At 54.0% G+C, this 22,924-nt stretch overlaps 1 protein-coding gene across 7 annotated transcripts; it reads right to left on the bottom strand.

The window, feature by feature from the left end:
- Window positions 1-2,287: 2,287 nt before the first annotated feature.
- On the bottom strand, window positions 2,288-22,693 carry LOC109777149 (uncharacterized). 7 transcript variants are annotated; one of them, XR_012187963.1, is made up of 10 exons: window positions 22,201-22,693; window positions 21,967-22,044; window positions 21,289-21,341; window positions 20,971-21,063; window positions 20,707-20,898; window positions 4,740-4,856; window positions 4,257-4,369; window positions 3,628-3,816; window positions 2,883-3,042; window positions 2,288-2,805 (listed from the first exon to the last, which is right to left on the bottom strand). XR_012187963.1 is itself a non-coding variant. In XM_073501961.1 (9 exons), exons 7-9 carry the CDS (start codon window positions 4,362-4,364, stop codon window positions 2,647-2,649), a joined length of 456 nt encoding a protein of 151 aa, XP_073358062.1. In that variant the 5' UTR covers window positions 4,365-4,369; window positions 4,740-4,856; window positions 20,707-20,898; window positions 20,971-21,063; window positions 21,289-21,341; window positions 21,967-22,044; window positions 22,201-22,680; the 3' UTR covers window positions 2,288-2,646. The 7 variants fall into 7 exon arrangements, 5 of the variants coding, with proteins under 5 accessions (XP_073358062.1, XP_073358058.1, XP_073358061.1 ...); XR_005760416.3 differs by having other exon boundaries at window positions 4,257-4,856; window positions 22,201-22,691; XM_073501961.1 differs by lacking the exon at window positions 2,883-3,042 and having other exon boundaries at window positions 22,201-22,680.
- Between the last annotated feature and the right edge of the window lie 231 nt (window positions 22,694-22,924).

Raw genomic sequence — 22,924 nt, 5'->3', positions numbered from 1 at the left:
AAACGAAAAAAATGCGTTTTCAGTTTTTTTTTATTTTCACGAAAGTCACGGTTTTGCTTCCGCGAGAGGCACGGTTGTGCTTTAGCGAGAGTCACGGCCGTGCCTCTCGGAAACGAAAAAAAATCATTTTCTGTTTTTTTTCGCGAGAGTCATGGTTTTGCTTCCGCGAAAGGCACGGTTGTGCTTTCGCGAGAGTCACGGCCGTGCCTCTCGAAAATGGAAAAAACGCGTTTTTCTGTTTTTTTTTTTCCTTTCTCGAAAGTCACGGTTTTGCTTCCGCGAGAGGCACGATTGTGCTTTCGCGAGAGTCACGACCGTGCCTCCTCGGAAGCGAAAAAAAGTGTTTTCTCTTCTTTTTTTCTTCCGCGAGAGTCACAGTTTGCTTCTGCGAGAGGCACGGTTGTGATTTTGTGAGAGGCACGGGCGTGCCTCTTTCAAAAAGGGAAAAAACCCATGCTCTCGGTTCGGTTTTTTCTTCCTTTTTTTGTGAAAAAAAGTTCGTCAAAACCTATCAACATGAGATCTAGTTTTGAAGATCACGACGCGGGGAATCCAACGGTGAAAGCGGTTCGAGATTTGGACGCACGGTTTGAGAGATAAAACGTTTTGGATAAACGGATCTACGAAAAAGGGAAAACTCCCAGGTTGCGACAAGTGGCGCGCTGCATGTGCGTCACCTGTCGCAACCATGGGAGTTGGAGTGATCTTTGCAACGAGTATTCCTCAACTAGTGATTTCGCCAAATAGTCGGTCCAGCACAACCCCCTTGACCTCAAATTTTTTGAGGCTATTAAAAACAACATGTGGTAAGGAAATTGGACCCAAAAAGGGCCCAACTTTAGTACCACAAAAAACAGGCCTTAAAAAAGCTAAAATAGTTGCGTCCGACTTAATTAAATAAAACCCTAAAAACTTAATTAAATAAAAACATACAAATTTGGCATCCGTTTTATAATAAAAATACCGTGTAGCTGGCGATTCAAAATAATACATATACTGTATGTACTTTTATGCGAAAAGTTGCCAATGTCCAAGAAAGTAATTTGCCATAGCTCTGAACTGAAATTGAATTTGCCATGGCATCTAAATTTGCAAGTACATGGCAAATTTGCATACTGAATAATAAAAAGACCTATAGAAATTTCACCGTGGTCTTATAATAAAAATGCCATGCTCTATATTTCTTTGTCATAACATATAAATCACATGCATTAAAAATAAATTTGACACGGTAGAAACAATAAAAGTGCCATGTAATGCATCAAAATTTGCCATGGTTAAGATAAAACACTGCAAACATATGCAAAGATGTTGTGAAAAATAAATTGCCATGGCACTAAAAATATTTGTCTTGGGGCCCAGGAAAAACTAAGTTGACACGATGAAAATAAATTTTCCATGGCTATGAAAATAAATTTGACATGGTTTAGGAAATAAAAATTGCCATTGGCCAAGAAGAAACTAAATAAATTTGCCATGACATTGAAAATAAATTTGCTATGGTCCAGGGAAAACCTAAGTTGCCATGGCTACGAAAATAAATTTGCCATGGTCTAGCAATGCAATTTCCCATGGTTTATGAAATTAAACGATCTCTAGCTCATGGCAAATGTAGAAAAATTTATGTCATGACAAATTTACAAATTTTATTCTCTAATTGATGAGAAATTCTGAAAGAACATAGTACATTGACATGGCAATCGCTCTACAATTCATAGCAATTTGCCATGGTCTATGAAATTAAAAGGCCACATATGCAAAGATGACAAAATGGTTGTGTGCAACCAAACACGCCCTTGTTCTCCCATGTTGAAGATCCAAAAATCCAGACAAAGTTTGGCTCCAGTTGGACCACATTGATACTTCTACATGGCACTTGCTGCAATCCACTAAGGCGTGGTGGATAGGTTTATCCGACGTGACCGTCCCAAACCGCAAGGCCATGGCCTCTCTAACCATGCTCATCTCTTGTATAATTTGGAACAAAAGAAATGCACGGGTTTTTCGACACAAGAGCACTCCTCCTACGATCCTTATTCAAAATATTAAGGCGGAGTTATCGCTATGGGTGTCCGCGGGTGCGAAGCAATTGGGCTTAGTTATGTCGCGAGAGTAGCAACTCTTGTTGTAAGGGTGTGTTGTAACGCAAGACAATCGAACTCTTTCCCCACTACATTCATACTAGATAGGAAACGCGCATTGGCGCGTGGTTCCTGGCTCAACCCATTATCCAAGCGTATAAACAAAGTATATATTATTGCAAGAAAAGTTGCCGAGAATGGATCAGTTTAATGCATAGAAGTGAAAAATTGCCTTTATAGATAACATGGTTGTGTCCAATACATGGCATATGCCCAGACAACACTAAATGGGCAGTGCAATCAGTCACACCAAATGCTCAGCAGCATTTTGGCACCAAAAATAAACCAACGTGACAGGGCACACATAATATATATTTCAGAGGTAACAAATGGCACACATAATATAGATAACTGAACCATCATATGGATTTCTAAAAGTAAGATGCTTGTGATAGTAATGGTTCGATCATGATAGACGATTCGGATGACATGTCTTCCAAATGCCGAGGTCACAGAAATTGTAACATGGAGAGAAACGATATGTACTGTCCATCTACGACATATGTCAATAGCAGTGTATCATATAACTTTGTCTGAACATCTCGCTCGCTTGGGTGTTGTGACGAAAGACCTGCTGATGGTGATCACGTGCTCGATCCGTCTCGCCGATGTGGTAGGCCATGGCGAGCAAGCCAGACTTGCTCGGGTGTTGTGATGTGAGGACCTGCCAATGGACATATCATGTCAGCAAAAGAATTCAGTGTGTTTTATTTATAGTGAGAATATAATTCACGCATCGACCTTCTCATAGCTTATTAGTACAGCTCCACATGCCAGCCTAACAATCATCCTCGCCATCATAAATAAGTGGATCTCACCATTGCACTATGTCCGGCATCAAGGATCTATTTTTCTAAAACATCTCAATGTACACCTAGCATCAATTGGCCCAATAGTAGTACTACAAATAAAATGTGCCACTGTTAGAGCATGCCCCTATTTTTTACTCTAGCCAACAAATGAGAAAATATGGTAGTTCATATAGTCTTAGAGCTTACATTAAAGCAGATTTTATTTTGGTACATAACCATAATATGGTAGTTCGTGCCAGAGTCTAATTCGGTCACCCAATGAGAATTGATATTTATAGAGAACCACACTATTTCAATAATATAAGTACTTTGACTAACAATGAAGATTACAGTTACAACCATACCATTCTGAAAACCCATATAGACTAAAATATTTTAGTAGTGCGAGCAACACAAGTGGAAAAAATCTGGAATGAGATGGCTACATAGTACTCCAATTTTTTTTGAGTAGTGAATAGAAAAGACCACCGTACATGAAGACAGAGAAGCATGGAAACACATTTGTAAATTGGCAAACAGATCTTAGAGGCATATCCTTAATATTATCAATCAAAAGGTACATGGAACTGAAACTATACAAGAACATTTATATCCTAAGAGCTAGTTTCAGTTCCCATTAGATCCGAAACTCAACCAAACGCGAGATTCATGTCCAGAACAGCAAGCAGACTAACCAGATGTTTTCCCTGGACCTGCATTTCAATCGTTAAGGGGTAGGTATGCCTTTCTCCTCTCCGGCAGATGGTGATGTGTCCCCCACCATTGCGAGCCTCCTCGTCGCTGGCCTGCATCGCTGCGAAGGAGTGGTGGCAGCGGCTGTACCTCCTGTTGATTGCCGAGGAGCAGCGGCTGCCAAAGTCCAGCTGCGAGACGACAAACGAATCAGGAAAAGACACACAATAGACAACAAGAAGATGACCGGACGAGAGCAGAGGAAAGACTACATGCAATTGTGAATAATTATTAAGGTTGTTCCAGATTCACTAAGACATGAAAAACTGGTACAATAGTTTTTGATTTTCAGAAGACCTTGGTTATTTTCAGCTTTACATTACCAAGGAAACCTACATGTACCTACTCTATGGGCAACCAATAATAATATATAGTACTATCTATCCATTTCCAGCTTTGTATAGAAACATCAGAACCATTCAATAGATACTGATGCCACATACAAAAAAGCATAGAAGATATAATAGACGACTGGAGCATTTTTCATGCTTGCCTTACCCTTGATGCCACAAAAGCAGTATTAAGCCCGAGCATATCAACAAAGGACTCGCAAAGAAGATGAGAACCTCACCATGGCAAAGCTATACCATTCCTTCTGCTTCATGGTGATGAACTGATGATTATGAGCTCCATACTCACCGCCGCTCCGCCTTGATAATCTCCTTGTTATCCACAGCATGGCACCTCGCATCAAAGAAATAATTTTAGAACCTGTAAAACCATATTTGGAACTAAGGAGACCTAACATTTTGTAAGATCGGAGTCGTTGAATATATGCAAATGTGCAGGAAAACAGCGGTTGTCTCCTAAATTAGCTAAAGCTATAGAGAATAATCCATACTTGTCCATGGACTCAACATGCCAGAACTAAATTGGCAAACACTCGATACACACACCCTTATCAGGAACAGGACCAGTATAAGCAAAACATAAGTTCGCGACCAACTCGCCACCTCAGACCGAGTTCCTTAGTGTCTTGTAGCAACACAAGTTTTTAAAACATCTCTCTTAGCAACACCCAGTTCCCTTCCCCGAGTAAAGTTGGAGAGCATACCTCTGTTCGGCTTGAAGTTCTACTCCAACGAGTGAGCTAACTGACAATGTTGAATGAATAACAGGTCCAAAAATTTTTATAAGATCCAATAGCATTTCGAAAGCAACAATAGCGTTCCTACAAATTTGAGGCGACATAATTAGAAGACACAATAGTTGCTGCTAAGCTAACCATTTTCTACAGCAGGATGCCAATATAAGCATTCCTTCACATATTGCAGGATAAGTGTATGGGTCTGAACAACACAAGATGATCTTTCTATTTCAATAGTACAGATTTGCAAGAATAAATAATATAAGTATTAACAAGAAAAAATACAAAAAAGAAAAATGAGAATGAACCTTCCACTCTCCTATATTATCTGAAAAGCAATGCTGCTGAATCAAAACAGCGAGTCAGATTTTTTTTCCTTTGGAAGGACTGTGCAGGCAGTCTATGGTTGTACTTAAGATACCTTCTGTTTTTTTAACATTCAGCAAGACGGGTAAACTTATTTCAGAAAGCTGCAATGGAAATTAAAATAGTAGTGTTGATTGAATACAACTTAGGATGTACTTTAGGAGATGCTGAAAGTTATAGCACTATTACATATAGCTCGAGTCTTGCAGGGAAACAAAAACAGGGATATTGCTGCGACATAAAATCCAACAGGAGTAAGAAAGCTTTCTTATTCATAAATATTCCATTCCCATTCGTATCACACTTAATAGGATTTGGAGCCTACTATAATGCAAATGTAAATTAATTATCACAATGCAGGGGGGAAACCATTGCGTTTCAACGGATACAAATGTTTTCACTTGTAATTAAATCATGACCATTAATTATACAGGACACGACACCAAACAGAACTATCCTTGGACTCATGAAAATAATTGTGAATACTGAACCTGATGTACAGTATAATAGAACCGGAGCCGCATGTACATGTGTGCAGAAGAATAGCAATAAAATTCAGTAGCCAAAGAGAAAAAAATCATGTATTCGAGTATATACTAATACAACGCAGGACAATCAGCTAACATGATAACATACAATTGTCCATGAGCATACCAACAGAGGGACAGGACAATCAGCTAACATGATAAGACTAGGGTAGAACACAGGCCCTCCTGGCATATAAACAGAGCCGATCATTTTGTTCCAATCCATGATATTACCAAAGACATATATATAGTCAGACCAAACAACTCCAAATTGACAAAAATATTACCATGTTGCAAAAGAAAAGACCACGATAGTAATAGCACATTTCAAAATGCCCCAGCTGAGGCACACCTCAGGCAAAACAGGAAGATGATGCCTGCACGATATCTGCCATAGCGAACAGTAAAGAAAAACAATGTTTGGGATCAGTTGGTCTCTTGCGCGACATATACATTGGTCCACCCCTCCAAGCACAGATCCATCGTGTCACTCACGAACATATGAACGAAAAGGCAGTTGGCAGTATGTCGGGTGGTAGGTGCGACATATGCCAACGGGTGGCTTATCATTGTGGGTGCCAATAAGACGTCGCCGGTGCCTGGAAACGGGATGAGGCGAAGACATGCACGCCGGCGGATCTTACCCAGGTTCGGGGCTCTCCGAGGAGATAACACCCCTAGTCCTGCTCTGCGGGGTCTCCGCATGATCACTAGATCAGGAAAAGTAGCTACAATCGCTCCTAAAGCTGTTGGGTTCAAGGGAGAAGAAGAACAAGGCTAGCTCTTGCTTCTCTCTCTCTATGGTGTGTGTGCTATGCTCAGAAGCCAACCCTTTGCATGGGTGCCCCGGGGGGTTTATATAGGCCTACCCCCCGGGGGTACAATTGTAATCCGGCTGGGCTCTGGTCCCAGCCGTCAGTGTCTACGCTCGCCGGCTGTTGGGGCCCGCCGACTAGTGGGTCCCGCCGGCTGCCGGCCTCTTGGTCGACAGGCCGGCCCCACCGCCTAGGATCTTGTCGGCGGCTGCTTACTGTAGCCTCGCCCCTGATGACGAGGGCTTCGTTGAGGTAATCGTGGCTACCGTGGGCCGCCTCGAGAGCCCTCACTGTAGCCTTACCTCGTCTTGTCTCCTTAATGTGGCGCATGCTTCGAGGGAGGGTGTAGCCGACTTCTGGGGGCCGGCTACGCCCTTGGCCGACTAGGGGAGGTCGGGCCGCCTCCGTGCCTCTCTCTGGCTGAAGGGGCCCGCCGCCCGTGGGCCGTACCGGTGTCTGCCGTGGGTGACGTCGAGGCTAGCATGGCTACAGTGCCGAGCCGGACGGGGGATGGCCGTCCCGTACAGCGTCCTATGGCCATGCCTGCCTCGGGCTTCGGGGGTAGTGGGCCGCACTGTGGCCTCACCCGTCTTGTCACCGTTATGTGGCGTAGCTTGGGTGGTTGCGGTCTTGGCCGGCTTCTTGGAGTCGGCGTTCTTTACGGCCGGCTTCCTGGAGTCGGCCACCCCGTGGTTATCCTGGGGGGGAGGTTGCTGAGGTTGGGCCGCCTTCCGTGAGTCGGCTTCAGAGGTAGCCGGCCAGGGAAGGTGGTCCAATGCTTGGAGTGCTTGAAGGCCCAAAGGCCTGATAATTTTTTAGAAGAGCCAGGGGGCAGTCGGTCAGGCTACCCGTGGCCATTTACTCCGACAGTAGTCCCCGAAGCTGATTGGGCTTCGAGGTTGGGTAGGAGTTGAGAAGCTCGATCGGCTTCCTATCTTGACAAGTCGGCAGCTGGGAGCCGGCTTTGGTTAGGCGCGCCGCCTTGGTCGAAAACTCCGGAGTCGGAGGGCGGGAGCTCGCCAGTGCGTGCACCGGGCCGCGGGCCGGCCACTTGCCGTCTGCGAACCACGTGGCCTCTCTCGGCCAGAAAGCCTGCCAGCCCACGTGCGCGACGGGACGTCGCCGCAGGGCGAGGGCCCGCCACGTCCACGCCCGGGCCCGGGCCCAGGCGCGGATTCTCTGCAGCCCGAAACCACCCGCACGTCTCCTTGCGGCAGTTTCGGCACGCCTTTAGGGCGTAATAATCGCGAGGCGTGGGGGGAGTGGGCGCAGTTAATCCCACGTCTCACCCCACGTCCGGCCTCCCCGGCCTCACCTCGCGAAGCTATAAGTAGGGGGAGAGGGAGAGCGGCAGGCTCTCGCACGCTCCTCCTCCTTCCACCATCTTCTTTCTCTTGCCGCTTCTTGCGACAGCGCCTCGCCGCCGCGCTCTTCCACTACTCGTTCCTCCGCCACCGCGCTCGTTTTCACCATGCCTCCCGCCACGGAGAAATATGGCGGGGATTGGGACGGCTCCAACGTCCACGAAGATCACATCGAGTTCCTCCGCAAGACGCGGCGGCTGCCCAGCGCGGACAAGGTGGAGGTTCGTCTCGCGCCGGCGAAGGAGCTTACGCCGGAGCCGCGGGAGGGCGAGCGGGTGGTCTTCCGCTCGCATTTCTTGCGCGGAATCGGCCTGCCCGTGAGCGCCTTCTTCCGCTCTTGGCTCGAGTTCTACCAGCTCCAGCCACACCACCTCACCCCGAACGCGGTGGTGCTGCTGTCTGCCTTCATCTCCTTGTGCGAAGGCTACCTCAGCATCCTCCCCACCCTCGATCTCTGGGGGGAGTTTTTCCAGTCCAAGCTGGGCACGCGCTCGCAGGGCGTGCAGGCTCAGACTGGCGCCTTCATCGCGGCGCGGAGGGTGGTTGCCGACAACCCCTTCCCCATCATCATGCTGATCCAGTCGGTGAAGCTATGGCAAAATTCGTATTTCTACGTCAGAAGCATCGCCCCGCAGGGCGACTACGTCAACCTGCCGGCTTACGTAGCCAGCCCACCGGCGGGCAGGCGGCCCCAGTGGTCCTACCGGGCCGTGACTCTGACGCCGGCTGGGTCCGCAGCCGTCGCCCGAGTGCGAGCGATGACCCAGTCGGAGGGCTTGACGGGGCCCGACCTGCTAGCCGCCTTCGTCACGCGCCAGGTACTTCCGCTCCAGAGCCGTCCTCATCTGATCTGTCAGATGAGCGGTCAGCTCGATCCGAGCCGGATGTGCACCAAGGACATGCCGCACGAGGAGGTCGCCTATATGGTGAACTACCTCACGAATTGCAAACTCTCCGAAGAGTGGCAGTTCGGCAAGGAGCCATATAGCCGAGCCAATCCACCGCCCACGGTATGCTCTCCTTGTCTCTTCTTTTCCTCTTAACTTTGTCGCCGAGTTCCTTTGGCCGACTCTGACTAGTCGGCTTGTCTTTGACAGAGTCCGCTCCTTCGACCTGCCAGCGGGTCGGATGCGGAGCGCCGATTCGTCCCCGATCATGCGCAGCACGACCTGGAGGACCCCGACTTGGGGGCGGCCGCTATGGACGACAACACCGAGTCGGGTGGTGGCCAAGCAGGCGGCTCCGGGCACGGAGTCACCTTCGACGACTGGCCGGACGATGATGAGGCCGAAGCCGTCTCGCGCCGCCGGCCGGCGTCTGGACGTGGCGCGGGTTCCTCCGCTGCACCGCCTGCTTGGGGTGGAGGGCAAAAGCGTCGCGCCGCCCAGGGTTTGTTCGGCAGTCGGACGAAGGAACCCAGGGGCGGGGCGGCAGCGACCAGACGGGAGGAGGCGGCCACGAAGGCGGCTCGCTTCCGCAAGACGGTGAAGCAACCACAGACTGTGTCGGCGTAAGTTCGAATTCTTCTGTATACTCTTTTTTCTTTCTTTTCTCTGGTGGTTCCTGAACCCTTGTCTTTTTCTCCAAACGACCAGAGCTCCGTTGTCGCTTGAGCGGGCGGCTGCCGCCTCCGTCGTCGAGTCGCCGAGGGGGTCTGGGAGCACCACTCGCCGCGTGGACCCCCGTGCCGACCTTCAGGAAGCGACAGAACGGAACGCGCGGGAAGCGCGGGAGGAGCAGGAGGCGCGAGAGGCGGAGGCACGGAAGGCGGCGCAAGAGGAGGAGGCGGCGAAGGCGCTCGCCGACGCCGCAGCCAAGGCCCAAGCGGAGGCTGCAGCTGCGGCGGCGGCGGAGGAGGCCTTGATGGTCACCCCGCTGCGCGTCGCAGCGCCTGGGGCCATGGAGCCCTCGCCAGAAGGAGCCGGCGGCGACCAGCCAGGGCTGGAGAGGGACGACGACGTCATCGTCCTGGAGAGGGCGCCGGTGCCGACCCCGCCAACTGGGGCGGCTCAAGGCGGCCGGCCTGATCTGCCGCCTACGCAGTCGGCGGGGGGCGAGCCGGTCGCGGGGACTGAGATGGCGGTCCGGATGCCACCGAGCCGTCGTGCGGGAAAGGCTGCGTCGGAGCCACAGAAGGCCGCGTCGGAGCCGCAGCCGGCCGTGGGCTCCAGCTCGTCGGCCCAATGTGGAGGTGGCCAGCGCTACCTCGGGGTGGACGCCAGGCGGAGGGACGGCCGTGATGAACGTGGCCGCGCAGGACGTCCGGACCCGGCTCCAGGCCCAGGCGACGGCGCTGAGGCATTTCACCGACGAGTTCCTTGCGACGCGGGCGGCCATCCGGGTTAGTCTTCCCATCCTGCTTCTTCTTGATCTTGATTTCTTCCGTGGGAGCGCGCCAGTGCACCCACTGGGTGTAGTCCCCGAGTTCCGAGTCGGCTGCTGAGCAGGCGGCTTGGAACTTCTTAGTGGATTTGGCTTTGCTATTCTTGTTCTTACTTCGATCTTCTGTCTATCTTGCAGGACTACCACAATCTTCGTGCGGCCGCCTTCAACTCCCAGGCTCGGGAGCTGACCCAGAAGACCGCCGACCTCACTGAGAGCCGGGGTACGTGCCTTGTTCTTTATCTCACGTGGGGGCGCGTCAGCGCACCCACTGGGTGTAGTCCCCGAGATTCGGGCCGACTGCTGAGCAGTCGGGTCGAATCTTCCTCGACGACTTCCTCTTACTGTTCTTTCTTTCTCTGCCGTCTCTGCAGCGGCCAACGCCGGTTTGAGGGCACAGCTGGGAGAGTCTCAGACTGCCCTCCGTGCCAAGGATACCGAGCTCGCCGCCTTGGTGCAGGAACGCGACCGCCTGGCCAAGAAGTTGGCCGACCAGGAGGAGGGCCACAAGGCGGCTCTGAAGGCGGTGCAGGACCGCGAAGCCGCCCTCCAGGCCGAGTATGAGACGGAGGCAGCTGGCTGGGCTGAAGCGAGGCAAACTCTGGTCTCTGGCTATGGTCAGATCAAAGATCTGGTTGACGGTAAGCCGCCTACTTCTTCGTCCTTTCTCGTCGTCTGCCGCTTTTGGCTCGTTTTCTGACTTGGTGTTCTTTTCTTCCTTTCTTCTTCTTTCTTGCACAGAATATTTCCCTGGCTATTCTACCGCAGCCAACCAGATCATCGAGGCCCGCCGCCAAGCGCGAAGGCATGCCGGCTTCGAGATTTCACCAACCGCCGGCCGTTCGCTGGAGGAGCAGCTCTTGGCGATCCAGGCCCGCATCCAGCCGGCTCACCGACTGCTCCGCCGGCTTCAGCGTGCCGGGGCGCAAGTGTTGGCTGCCCTCTGGCCCGGCCAAGTGGTTCCTCGCACCCCCAGTCGGACCGCCGACTGGCTGGAGGTGGCAGTCGGCCGTTTCGAAGCCTGGAAGGCCTCGGCGGCTCGGTCCGGCGCCAGGCGGGCGCTGGAGTTCGTCAAGGCCTGGTATCCTAGCCTGAGCCTGGATGAGCTGGCTACCTGGCGGCAGCAAGCCGACACGGAGCTGGAGCCGGCGCGGCCGGCTATCATCCGGCGGGCTTCGGCGATCGCCGACTACACCAACACCAGCGTCTTCGCCCCCGAGGTAGATGAGAACGGTGTCGCCCAGCCGGAGGAGTGGTTCGGGCTGAACCCGGTAGATGGTGAAGACTCGGCGGAGGAGATCGACTCCAGCGACGAGGGCGAAGAGGAGGAGGAGGAGGGTGAAGACGCCGAGCCGGCTGGTGGAGCAGCCGACCAGCCTCAGCCTGACCGCGCCTCCAGCACCACGTCGCACGCGAGTGCGTCGCCTGCCACTGGTGGTGACCAAGCCGAGACCCGCTAGGCGGCCACTCCTTCAGCCGGCGAGGCCGTCTCCACCGACCAGCTCGGCTCCCGCACCACGCCCTAGTCTAGTCTGCCGTCTTTTGTTTTCCTGTCCTGTTACTTTTGGAACTCTGTTAAGTCTGCACAATTCCACCCACTGGTGGTGTATTTGAACCATGTTGATTGCCGGCCTGTTGGGGGCTTTATATGTATATATAACTTATGCATGCATTTGGCTTTTCCTCGTACTTTGCTTTTTATCCTTCTGCTGTTTCCTTTGCCGCCCTCCCTTGGTTGCCGCCTCCCCAGTCAGACAGTTGCTCTGCAATCTGTAGCTGGAGGAGTGCTTGGCCAATTGGGGGGGGGGGAAGTACTCTAGCTTTGCTGGACTAAAGCTAAGTGTTTAGGAAGCCGGCCAGCCGGCTGTTCTGACAGCCGGCAAGCATGGTTGGAGGCCGTCTTTTTGCTATATAAGTTCGTTGGTCCTTAGCCGTTTTTCGTGTGGGCATCCTTTCTGCCTTGCCTCTTGCTAGTCGGACAGTCGGTTCTTCGAGCTGCGACTTTCAGCAAGAGAGGACTCGGGAGCCGGCACACTACTTGTCTGACTTCAGGTAGAACTTTTAATATAGCTCAAGGCGGCCAGTCCCCGGGCCGACTAGTCGAACCCGGTGCCCAACAAGAAATCAAATGTAATAATACATTCATGGATACGACACTTGTCATTCATAGATAAACAAAGGCAGTCCCCGAGTACTGTTCGGGGGGCCTGTTGGTTTGTACTTAATACAAAAGGGTAGCATGATACTTACTGCTTTCAACTGTAAAATCGTCTCAGGAGGTTTGCGTTCCATGGTCGCTCCGACTCCTTGCCGGAGTCGTCTCTCTTGCGTGCTCTTGGTTTTTGCGCGTTGATCAGGTAGTAGGAGTCGTTGCCTAGTGCCTTGCTGATGACGAAGGGGCCTTCCCAAGGGGCCGAGAGTTGTGCTGGCCGGCTGTTCGCTGGATCAGCCGGAGCACAAGGTCGCCCTCTTGGAAGGATCTTGGCTTGACCTTGCGGTTGTAGTAGCGGCGCAGCCCTTGCTGGTAGATGGCGGACCGGCTGAGTGCTAACAGCCGGCCTCTTCCAGTAGGTCGACGCTGTCTTCTCTTGCTTCCTTGGCCTCCGCCTCCGTGTACATGGTGATCCGAGGCGAGTCGAACTCGATGTCTGTTGGGATGACAGCCTCGGCACCATACACGAGGAAGAATGGAGTGAAGCCGGTTGACTTGTTGGGTGTAGTGCGCAGACTCCAGAGGACAGCCGGCAGCTCATCGAGCCAGCAGCCGGCCGATCGCTCCAGTGGTACAACCAGCCGGGGCTTGATGCGGAGAGGATGAGTCCATTTGCTCGCTCGACCTGGCCGTTTGACTGCGGGTGGGCAACGGACGCTAAGTCCAGTCGGATGCCCTGCGTCGCGCAGAAACGTGCCAGTGCTCCTTTGGCGAAGTCCGTGCCGTTGTCGGTGATGATGCTGTGCGGCACGCCGTACCGAGTAGTGATGTCAGTGATGAATGTCACGGCAGTCGGCCCGTTCAGCTTCTTAATCGGCTTTGCTTCGATCCACTTTGTGAACTTGTCCACAGCGACAAGTAGATGCGTCAAGCCGCCGCGGGCTGTCTTGAAAGGGCCCACCATGTCCAGTCCCCAGACGGCAAAAGGCTAGGTGAGGGGAATGGTCTTGAGGGCAGAAGCCGGCAGGTGTTGCTTCGAACTAAAAACTTGGCATCCTCTGCAGCTCTTGACTATTTCTTTAGTATCCTCCAAGGCAGTCGGCCAGAAGAAACCATGGCGGAAAGCCTTGGCCACAAGTGATCTTGAGGCTGCGTGGTGGCCGCATTCGCCTTGGTGGATATCTTTGAGGATTGTCACTCCTTTTTCTGGCTCGACACAACGCTGGAAGACTCCAGTGACGCTGCGCTTCACAAGCTCTCTGTTGATTATTGCATATGCTGCGGCTCGTCGTTGCACTAGTCTTGCTGAGATCTCATCAGCCGGCAGCTCTCTGCTGACTAGGAACTTGAGGATGGGCTGGGCCCATGACGGAGTTGTGACTTCTTCTTCTGTTAGTGTAGCCACCATGACTCGGGTGGGTGGGTTGGGTGGCGTGGAATTGGAGTCGGCCACTGCTTCTTGTGTCGTTGCAGTCCCCGGGCCGGGTTCTGAAGTCCCCGGGCCGGGTGCGACTACGGCAGTCCCCGGGCCAGTTGTCGAAGTCCCTGTGCCGCCTGCGGGGTTCCCCCAGTCGGATCCGGCTGTATCTGGCGCAGGCGGTACGAAGATGGAGTCCGACTCTGGAGATGGTTTGATGGACGGCTTGAGGAGGCGCTGGAGGGAGACGCCAGTCGGTATGGCTTGTCGGGTGGAGCCGATCTGTGCTAGGGCATCTGCTTGGTCGTTGTCGGCCCTTGGCACGTGAAGGAACTCGCACCCTTCAAAGTATCCGCTGATCTGCTGGACGAGGAATCGATAGCTCGCCATGTTCGCGTCCTTGGCGTCCCAGTCGCCAGACGACTGCTGGACCACCAAGTCTGAGTCGCCGTAACACAGGATCCGGCGTATGCCGAGCTCTTTGGCTAGCCGGAGCCCATGTACGAGCGCCTCGTACTCGGCCACGTTGTTGGAGGCGGCGAAGTGGATCTGCAGCGTGTACTTGAGCTTGTCGCCTTTGGGAGAGGTGAGGACGATGCCGGCTCCCAAGTCGGTGCGCATCTTGGACCCGTCAAAGTGCATCCGCCAATGAGTAGAGTCGGGAGCCGGCGGTAGGTACTGGGTCTCGGCCCAGTCGACGAGGAAGTCGGCCAATGCTTGGGACTTGATGGCGGTGCGGGGTTGGTAGAAGATCGTGTAGGGCGCCAGTGCAATGGCCCATTTAGCCACCCGGCCGGATGCATCCCGGCTGCCTATGATCTCGGCGAGCGGGGCGGTGCACACGACCGTGATGGGGTGCTCTTGGAAGTAGCGCTTCAGTTTCTTGGCGGCGAAGTATACCCCATAGCACATCTTCTGGTAGTGCGGGTAGTTCTGCTTTGAGCTGGATAGCACTTCGCTTAGGTAGTACACCGGCCTCTGGACTAGCTGGGCTCGGCCTTCTTCCGGGCGCTGGACCACAACAACAGTACTGACGACTCGGCTAGTCGCAGCGATGTAGAGGAGCATGGGCTCCTTTTCAGTCGGCGCTGCCAGGACAGGCGGAGTGGTCAGCATTTTCTTCAACTCATGGAAGGCTTGGTTGGCTTGGTCGTTCCACTCGAAGTGAGTGGACTTCTTCATGAGTCGGTACAGGGGGGAGCCTTCTCTCCTAGTCGGCTGATAAAACGATTCAGGGAGGCCAAGCAGCCGGTGAACTTCTGCACATCTCGCAGTTTGGTGGGAATCTCCATCCTCTCGATGGCCTTGATCTTGACGGGGTTGCACTCGATGCCGCGTTCGGAGACCAGGAAGCCTAGCAGCTGGCCGGCTCGCACTCCGAACACGCACTTCTCGGGGTTGAGCTTGATTTGGAATCAGCGCAAGTTGGCGAATGTTTCTTTTAGGTCTTCCAGCAAGGTGCCGCGCTTCTCTGTCTTCACCACAATGTCGTCTACATAGACGTGGGCATTTCTGCCGAGTTGTTTCAAGAGGCATTTCTGCATGCAACGCTGAAAAGTGGCACCGGCATTCCTCAAGCCGAATGTCATAGTCAGGTAGCAGAAAGCTCCAAAGGGTGTGATGAAGGCAGTCTTCAGGCGGTCAGCTGGGTCCAACTTGATCTGATGGTACCCTGAGTAGGCGTCCAAAAAACTCAACAGCTCGCATCGGCTGTGGAGTCTATCACTTGGTCAATCCGTGGCAGAGCAAACGGATCCTTTGGGCAGGCCTTGTTCAGGCTGGTGTAGTCTATACACATACGCCACTTGTTATTCTTCTTCAGAACCAGAACTGGGTTGGCAAGCCATTCTGGAAAGAACACTTCCATGATAAAGCCAGCGGCAAGGAGCCGGGCTATCTCTTCTCCCACGATTCTTCGCTTCTCTTCTGACAGTCGGCGGAGGGGTTGCTTGACCGGCTTTGCGTCGGCGCGGACATGTAATTTGTGCTCGGCGAAATCCTTCGGGACACCCGGCATGTCCTTTGGGGACCATGCAAAAATGTCTCGATTCTCACGGAGGAAGTCGACGAGCTCGCCTTCCTATTTACTGTCCAAGTTCGCCCCAATGACAGCGAACCTCTCCGGGTTCTCCGGGTCCAGGGGTATCTTCTTCGTCTCTTTGGCAGGCTGGAAGGAGCCCTGCGCATCACAATCTTTGGGGTTGGGGGACAGGGCCGGCTGCTTGCCGGCCATGGCCACAACCCGCTCCAGCATCTTCTTCTCCTCTACCACTACGAGGGATTCGGCCAGCCGGCTGCTGGCCATGGCACACTCGATGGACTTCTTGTAGTCGCCGGCTACCGTGATGATCCCCTTCGAGCTCGGCATCTTCATCTTCAGGTAGGCGTAGTGGGGCACAACCATGAACTTGGCCAGAGCAGGTCGGCCAAGCAGAGCATGATAGGGGCTCTCCAAATCCACTACCTCGAACCAGATTGCTTCTCGGCGAAAATGATCTTTGTCTCCGAAGAGAACATCCATTTTGATCTTGCCGATTGGGGAGCAAGACAAGCCGGGGACGATACCATGGAAGACGGTGCGGCTCGGCATAAGCTGCTTCGCTTTGATGTTCAGCTTCTCCATGGTATCGCGGTACAGTATGTTGATACTGCTTCCGCCATCTATCAGGACGCGGGAGAATCGGGCAGCTCGCCTCTCCGTCGCGAGGGTGACATCCAAGACCATTGCATAGGAGCCAAGAGAGGGCATCACCTCTGGGTGGTCGGCCTGGCTCCAGCTGATTGGCTTCTCTGACCAGTGCATGAACTCGGGGGCGCTAGAGGCGACTGCATTAACTTCTTGATGCTGTCTGCGCCGACTGCGCTTGTCGTCAGCTTGACTGGTGAAGACGACGTAGGCGGCGTGCTCTTCGGGGAATTCGTCTTGGATGGCGCTGACTGCCGGCCGAGCCGCCGGCTGCTGGGGGGCTGGAGGCGGCGGGCCGGGAGGCGGAGGCGGCAGCAATCCTTCGCCCTTGGTGATTCGCGTGAGCCAGTGGCATTTTGGGGTCGTGTGGTTAGACGGCTTCGCGCCGCTGTGGAACTTGCAGGGGGCGTCAAGAGCCTGCTCGTACGAGAAAGCCGGCTGCCAAGCCGGCCTGCCACCCTTCTTCTTGGGAGCGGGCCGTTCTTCGGCTGCTCATCTTCAACGGTGGCCACCTACCGACTGGTGGAAGTCGGCATGGGGGCCTTGCACTTGTGATCGTTCTGGTAGGGGCGCCGATTAGGGTCGCCAGCCGGCGTCTTGGGAGCCGGAGCAATCACCTCCCTGAGGCGTCTACTCGAAGCTCGGTCTTCATCGAGGAGTCGGCCGTGGCGTACTTGTCCGCGATGACCAGCAACTCGTCGAGGGTAGCCGGCTCGTCGCAGAGGAGTCGGTGCTTGAGGAGGGTGCCCTCTCGGCACCCGGCGGTGAAATACTCGATGGCCTGAACCTCGTGCACCCCCTCGCAGGAGTTGCGGAGCTTGGCCCACCGCGTGAGGTAGTCGCGGGTCGACTCGTTGGGGCCTTGGACGCAGAGGGAGAGCTGGCGAGGCTTGGGAGGCCGCTTGTAGGTGCTGGTGAAGTTGCGAACGAAGACTTCCGTGAAGTCCAGCCAACTGTTGATGCTGTAGGGCTTGAGGCTGTTGAGCCATGTGCGCGTCGTGCCTTGCAGCATGAGGGGGACGTACTTCACGGCGACGCGCCGATTGCCGTTGGCTATGCTGACGGCCGTGGAGTAGTCGATGAGCCAATCTTCCGGCTTCACTGAGCCGTTGTACTTGGGCGTGTCTCTGGGGAGCGAGAACCCTTTGGGGAAGGGCTCGTCGCGGATGCGGGGGCCAAAACATGGCGGGCCGACATCGTCTTCTTTTTCTAACGCCAAGGATCGAGCGAGGCGGTCGATCCGGTGGCGGGCGTCGTTCTCGCCGACTCCTTCTCGGCGGCCGAGTCGGTCACCAAGAGTCGGGTGCGTGATAGGCGGCGGGGTGAGATGTCTTTCTCTTCGAGGCGGGGGAGGAGGCAGATTTCCTTGGTGCTCCACCGCTCGCGGGCGGCCTTCCGCGTCGCGCTCGATGGTGATGCGAGTCCGGCTGCGGCTAGTAGCCGGCTCTTTGTCTTTCTTCTGGCGGGCGCCGCTCGCAGTCGGCGAGCGGGATGTCGCGGCGTGCTCCCGGCGCGGGGGATGACTATCAGCACGGGCGCCGGCTTCGTGCTGTTCTGCAGCCGCGCCGATCAGCTGCTGGATCCGTCTTGTCATGTAGGGGAGCTCATCGGCTCCCAGCCCATTGAGCTCTTCTGTGGCCGCCTGAGCGGCTCGCAGGTTCTCGAGCGGGGTGGCGTAGACGGGGCGATCTGCCCCCAGCATGCTGGCGACGGCCGCGCCGCGCTTCTGGACGAAACCGGCTCGGCTCGGGCCGCTAGGCGGCGGCGTACCGAAGGCGGCGCGGTCAACTTCGCGCTGGTGGGCCTCGGTGAGGCGTCTCATGGAGGCTATCTTCTGGCCTTCCGCGATGAGGGCGAGGCGGCGTGCCTCCAGGGTCTCGGCGTCGGCATCGGCCGGGATGGGGACGGAGAGGTCGTGCATCGCCGCTTGCAGGGCGTCGTGGGCGTTCTCGCCCGAATTGGCGGCGTGGCTGATGACCAACACCTCGATGACAGCGCTGCTGCCGCTGTCAGCTCGAGGGAGAGGATCGTCGAAGACCACCACGTCGGAGGGGTAGGCGTCGAGCGAGGCCGTGTCGGAGTCGACGAGCATCGGGTCGGTGGAGCCGACCGACTCCACATCTGCAGTAGGCTCGCCGGAGACGTGAAGCTGGTCGAGGAGGCTGACGAGGCGGCTCTCGGGGTAGTCCGTGCCTGCGTCGGACGCAGGCTCGTCGGAGATGCGAGTCTCGCCGAGCAGATCGGCGAGGCAGCTCGCTGCGCAGGCGTCGTCGACGCCTTGCAGCGCGTCGAGGCAAACGCCATCGGGCGCAGCAGGCTGGCTGCGCTCGCGGGGGAGGAAGAGGGTTCCCGTCCAGAACAGGTCTCCGGACGACGGTGCACTTGGCCCCACAGTGGGCGCCAAATGTCGGGTGGTAGGTGCGACATATGCCAACGGGTGGCTTATCATTGTGGGGTGCCAATAAGACGTCGCCGGTGCCTGGAAACGGGATGAGGCGAAGACATGCACGCCGGCGGATCTTACCCAGGTTCGGGCTCTCCGAGGAGATAACACCCCTAGTCCTGCTCTGCGGGGTCTCCACATGATCACTAGATCAGGAAAAGTAGCTACAATCGCTCCTAAAGCTGTTGGGTTCAAGGGAGAAGAAGAACAAGGCTAGCTCTTGCTTCTCTCTCTATGGTGTGTGTGCTATGCTCAGAAGCCAACCCTTTGCATGGGTGCCCCGGGGGGTTTATATAGGCCTACCCCCCGGGGTACAATTGTAATCCGGCTGGGCTCTGGTCCCAGCCGTCAGTGTCTACGCTCGCCGGCTTCTCCGCCGGCTGTTGGGGCCCGCCGACTAGTGGGTCCCGCCGGCTGCCAGCCTCTTGGTCGACAGGCCGGCCCCACCGCCTAGGATCTTGTCGGCGGCTGCTTACTGTAGCCTCGCCCCTGATGACGAGGGCTTCGTTGAGGTAATCGTGGCTACAGTGGGCCGCCTCGAGAGCCCTTACTGTAGCCTTACCTCGTCTTGTCTCCTTAATGTGGCGCATGCTTCGAGGGAGGGTGTAGCCGACTTCTGGGGGCCGGCTACGCCCTTGGCCGACTGGGGGAGGCCGGGCCGCCTCCGTGCCTCTCTCTGGCTGAAGGGGCCCGCCGCCCGTGGGCCGTACCGGTGTCTGCCGTGGGTGACGTCGAGGCTAGCATGGCTACAGTGCCGAGCCGGACGGGGGATGGCCATCCCGTACGGCGTCCTGTGGCCATGCCTGCCTCGGGCTTCGGGGGTAGTGGGCCGCACTGTGGCCTCACCCGTCTTGTCACCGTTATGTGGCGTAGCTTGGGTGGTTGCGGTCTTGGCCGGCTTCTTGGAGTCGGCGTTCTTTACGGCCGGCTTCCTGGAGTCGGCCACCCCGTGGTTATCCTGGGGGGAGGTTGCTGAGGTTGGGCCGCCTTCCGTGAGTCGGCTTCAGAGGTAGCCGGCCAGGGAAGGTGGTCCAATGCTTGGAGTGCTTGAAGGCCCAAAGGCCTGATAATTTTTTAGAAGAGCCAGGGGCAGTCGGTCAGGCTACCCGTGGCCATTTACTCCGACACAGTAAGAGCCTCGAAAAGAGGCACAAACGACTAACGCAAGCAAAAGATGCATGTGACAAATTAAGGAATAAAAGAAAAACACCCCAACAGACCTAGAAGGGGGAAAATGGCAGTTTGAAAAAGATTAGAAGGACGCAGGTATATAGATACCAAAATACAGGGGAAAGAGCATGGCTCGCCTAAAGACGATAAAAAACAACAACACAGACCAACCAAAAACACAAAGTCCTGAAATAGAAAGATGTAGCAGAATCAACCACAACAAACATCATAATCAAAGTAAATAAGAAATCTTAGAATCACGACCGAGGCAACCAAACAATTACCAGTATATCAACATAGGTAGCATTCAAATCGCAACAAGCAGAGTATCAGAAAACAAAAATCGACCAGAACAACCAACAACAAAGCAGCTATGTCTCATATATAATTATAAACTGGAAACTTGGAGCTGATAGGATAACCAAATTAATTTAGCACCCAAGAACAACATTTCAGTCGACAGGACTGCAACCACAATAAGCACATACCCGAGAGGCAGGACATGAAATCTAAGTTACATATCTGAATAGTAGCTACCAGCTCAAGTTTGACACAATCAACCATGGAATAGAGAAGAAGGGAGGAGGAGTGAGCTGTAGCGAGCAGATGTACCTGCTTGAGTTGGCCCCTTCTCTTGGAGAGGACGAGACGACGATCTGATTGTTGAGCATCTTCCAGGCCCTTGAAGCGAATCTCGACGATGTCGACGGCGGAATTCCTGCTGTCGGCCACTTCACCGGCCAGGTGGCACTACTTCACCGCATTCAGGAGCGACCCGGTTGCCACATCGAGTCTGCTACGCTCCTGCATAACCAGTTTTCAGTCCACTTCCAATCTACAAAATAAGATAAAATCGTGATTGAGAAAGAGATGGACCTGTAGGTCATCGACAGTCACTTCGATGAATTTTTTCATGGAAGTCATCGTCACATTCCCGAGAAAGCTAAAGTTCTGGTGTTATATCGGAACCTACAAATACAGAAGATCGACTGTCAGACATCATGTTACTGAATTAAATTCAGAAAAGGGTTCAATCCTTACAGTCAATATCATGGACCAATCCCATGTATCAAATAATTTAAACTTCTGGAGAGTCATTATCACTTATCATATCACCACCCTTACAAAAAAGAGGGATGAAGCAAACAATGACGGTAGAAACAAAAAAGAAACATTGTGGCACAATAGACTTACAGTGTGTGGGGCATCCAAATCCTCCATCAGTTAATGATTCAATCGGGTTAGATCTGACATAAATCAGTGTAAACTAATCAGTACTAAATGGCAAATTACACCACTGGAATGAAGAGATGTAAAAAAACAGTCTAATTTGCACGGATGTGTGTGTGAGGAGAAAAGAAGCGAGTAGGAAGATGAACTGGGGTAATCCGTTGATCTGAAACCAGCGGATCTGGACTGGATATATGTTGCCGCTGCGTCCCCAGCATGGCGACAAGACCATGCTATCCACTGCGGCTCCATGGAGATGTTGTGATTTTGAGCACCAAGTGGCGGCAGCCTAAGTTAGGATCAGCTGCCTCAAGAGCACGTCGGCGGGACGATAAACGGGGAAAGAAGAAGATTCACGGATGATAAACGATTGTACTGTACTTTGATTATTTATTTCACCTCTAACTGAACTGTTACTACTCAAAACAAAAATACACTGCATATGTACCAAGAAAAGTAATCCTTGATTTCCCTTTACACAGCAATAATGAGATTAAACAGAGGAGAACATGATGCTTACATAGACATGATAATTAAGCACTAGAATTAGATATTTTGTCAGTAGCATAGCACACACATAATAAAGTAAAAGCCCAGGAAAAGAAAATTTTGTGAGAGGAATGGAATATGGAGAGAAACAACCTTGGAATCATAGTGAAAGAGAGACCACATGTACGTGTTGCTTCCAAGAATTGCCTCGTTCTTCAGGCCATTGCAGATCTGGGAAATAAAAAGCAACCGAGGTTGACATCAGAGAGAGAGATGGCCGGGGTGCTTTGCTCCCTGATGAACCGTGGCGAGCCAGCGTGCTGCACAGGAGCAAATGGATGGAATCCAAGCAAGAAAGCGACAGATAGAAGAAGAGGGATGGTGGACCTTGGCATCCTCGAGGTCTCTCCCGATGGAGCGCAAGAAGAAGCATGCGGCCTGGGGCTCCTCTCCCAGCGTGCGGCCCAGCTTGAAGAAGCACTTGACCACTGCCCGACCAAGGAAGAACGGCGGACGTTGTGTCGGGAAGAGCGGCATGGCGCACGCCCATCCTCCCCTTGACCCGCGATGCCTCCGGCGACCGCTGCGCGAACCCGCGGAGGCACGCGCACACGCCGTTGCGCCGGCATGGGTCCATGACACCGGCGACGCCTCCCTCTCTGGTCGCTTCCTTCACAGCGCCGTCCGGTAGGTGGCGGCGATGGCATGGCGGCGGCGGACAGGGAGGATGGGGGCGGCGGTGGCGGACGGGGAGGATGGCGGTGGCGGACGCGGAGGATGGTGGCGGCGCGGCGGACGGGAAGGATGGCGCCGGCGGCGGCGGACGGAGAGGATGGCAGGCGACGACGGCTCGAGCGAGGGGGAGAGATGTGCGCGAGAGAGGGACAGGTGAGGAGAGCCGAACCCTAGCACTGATTGGGGAGGAGTCAACGAATCGGAAAATGACACGTGTTGACCTAGACGTGAAATGACGAAAATGCCCCCGGCGGGCAGTCTAATTACACGCGGTGGCACTGCTTTCTCCCCGATATCTGTATCTGCTTTCGGACGGCCAAACAAGCAAGAAGAAGCTCCCATAATCCGCCTTTTTTCTTTCGTAAAATTAACTGTG

The sequence above is a fragment of the Aegilops tauschii genome, chromosome 6 (genome assembly GCF_002575655.3).
Source record: "Aegilops tauschii subsp. strangulata cultivar AL8/78 chromosome 6, Aet v6.0, whole genome shotgun sequence".
In the NCBI taxonomy this organism is placed as follows: domain Eukaryota; kingdom Viridiplantae; phylum Streptophyta; class Magnoliopsida; order Poales; family Poaceae; genus Aegilops; species Aegilops tauschii.
This window is presented reverse-complemented; position numbering and strand designations above follow the sequence as displayed.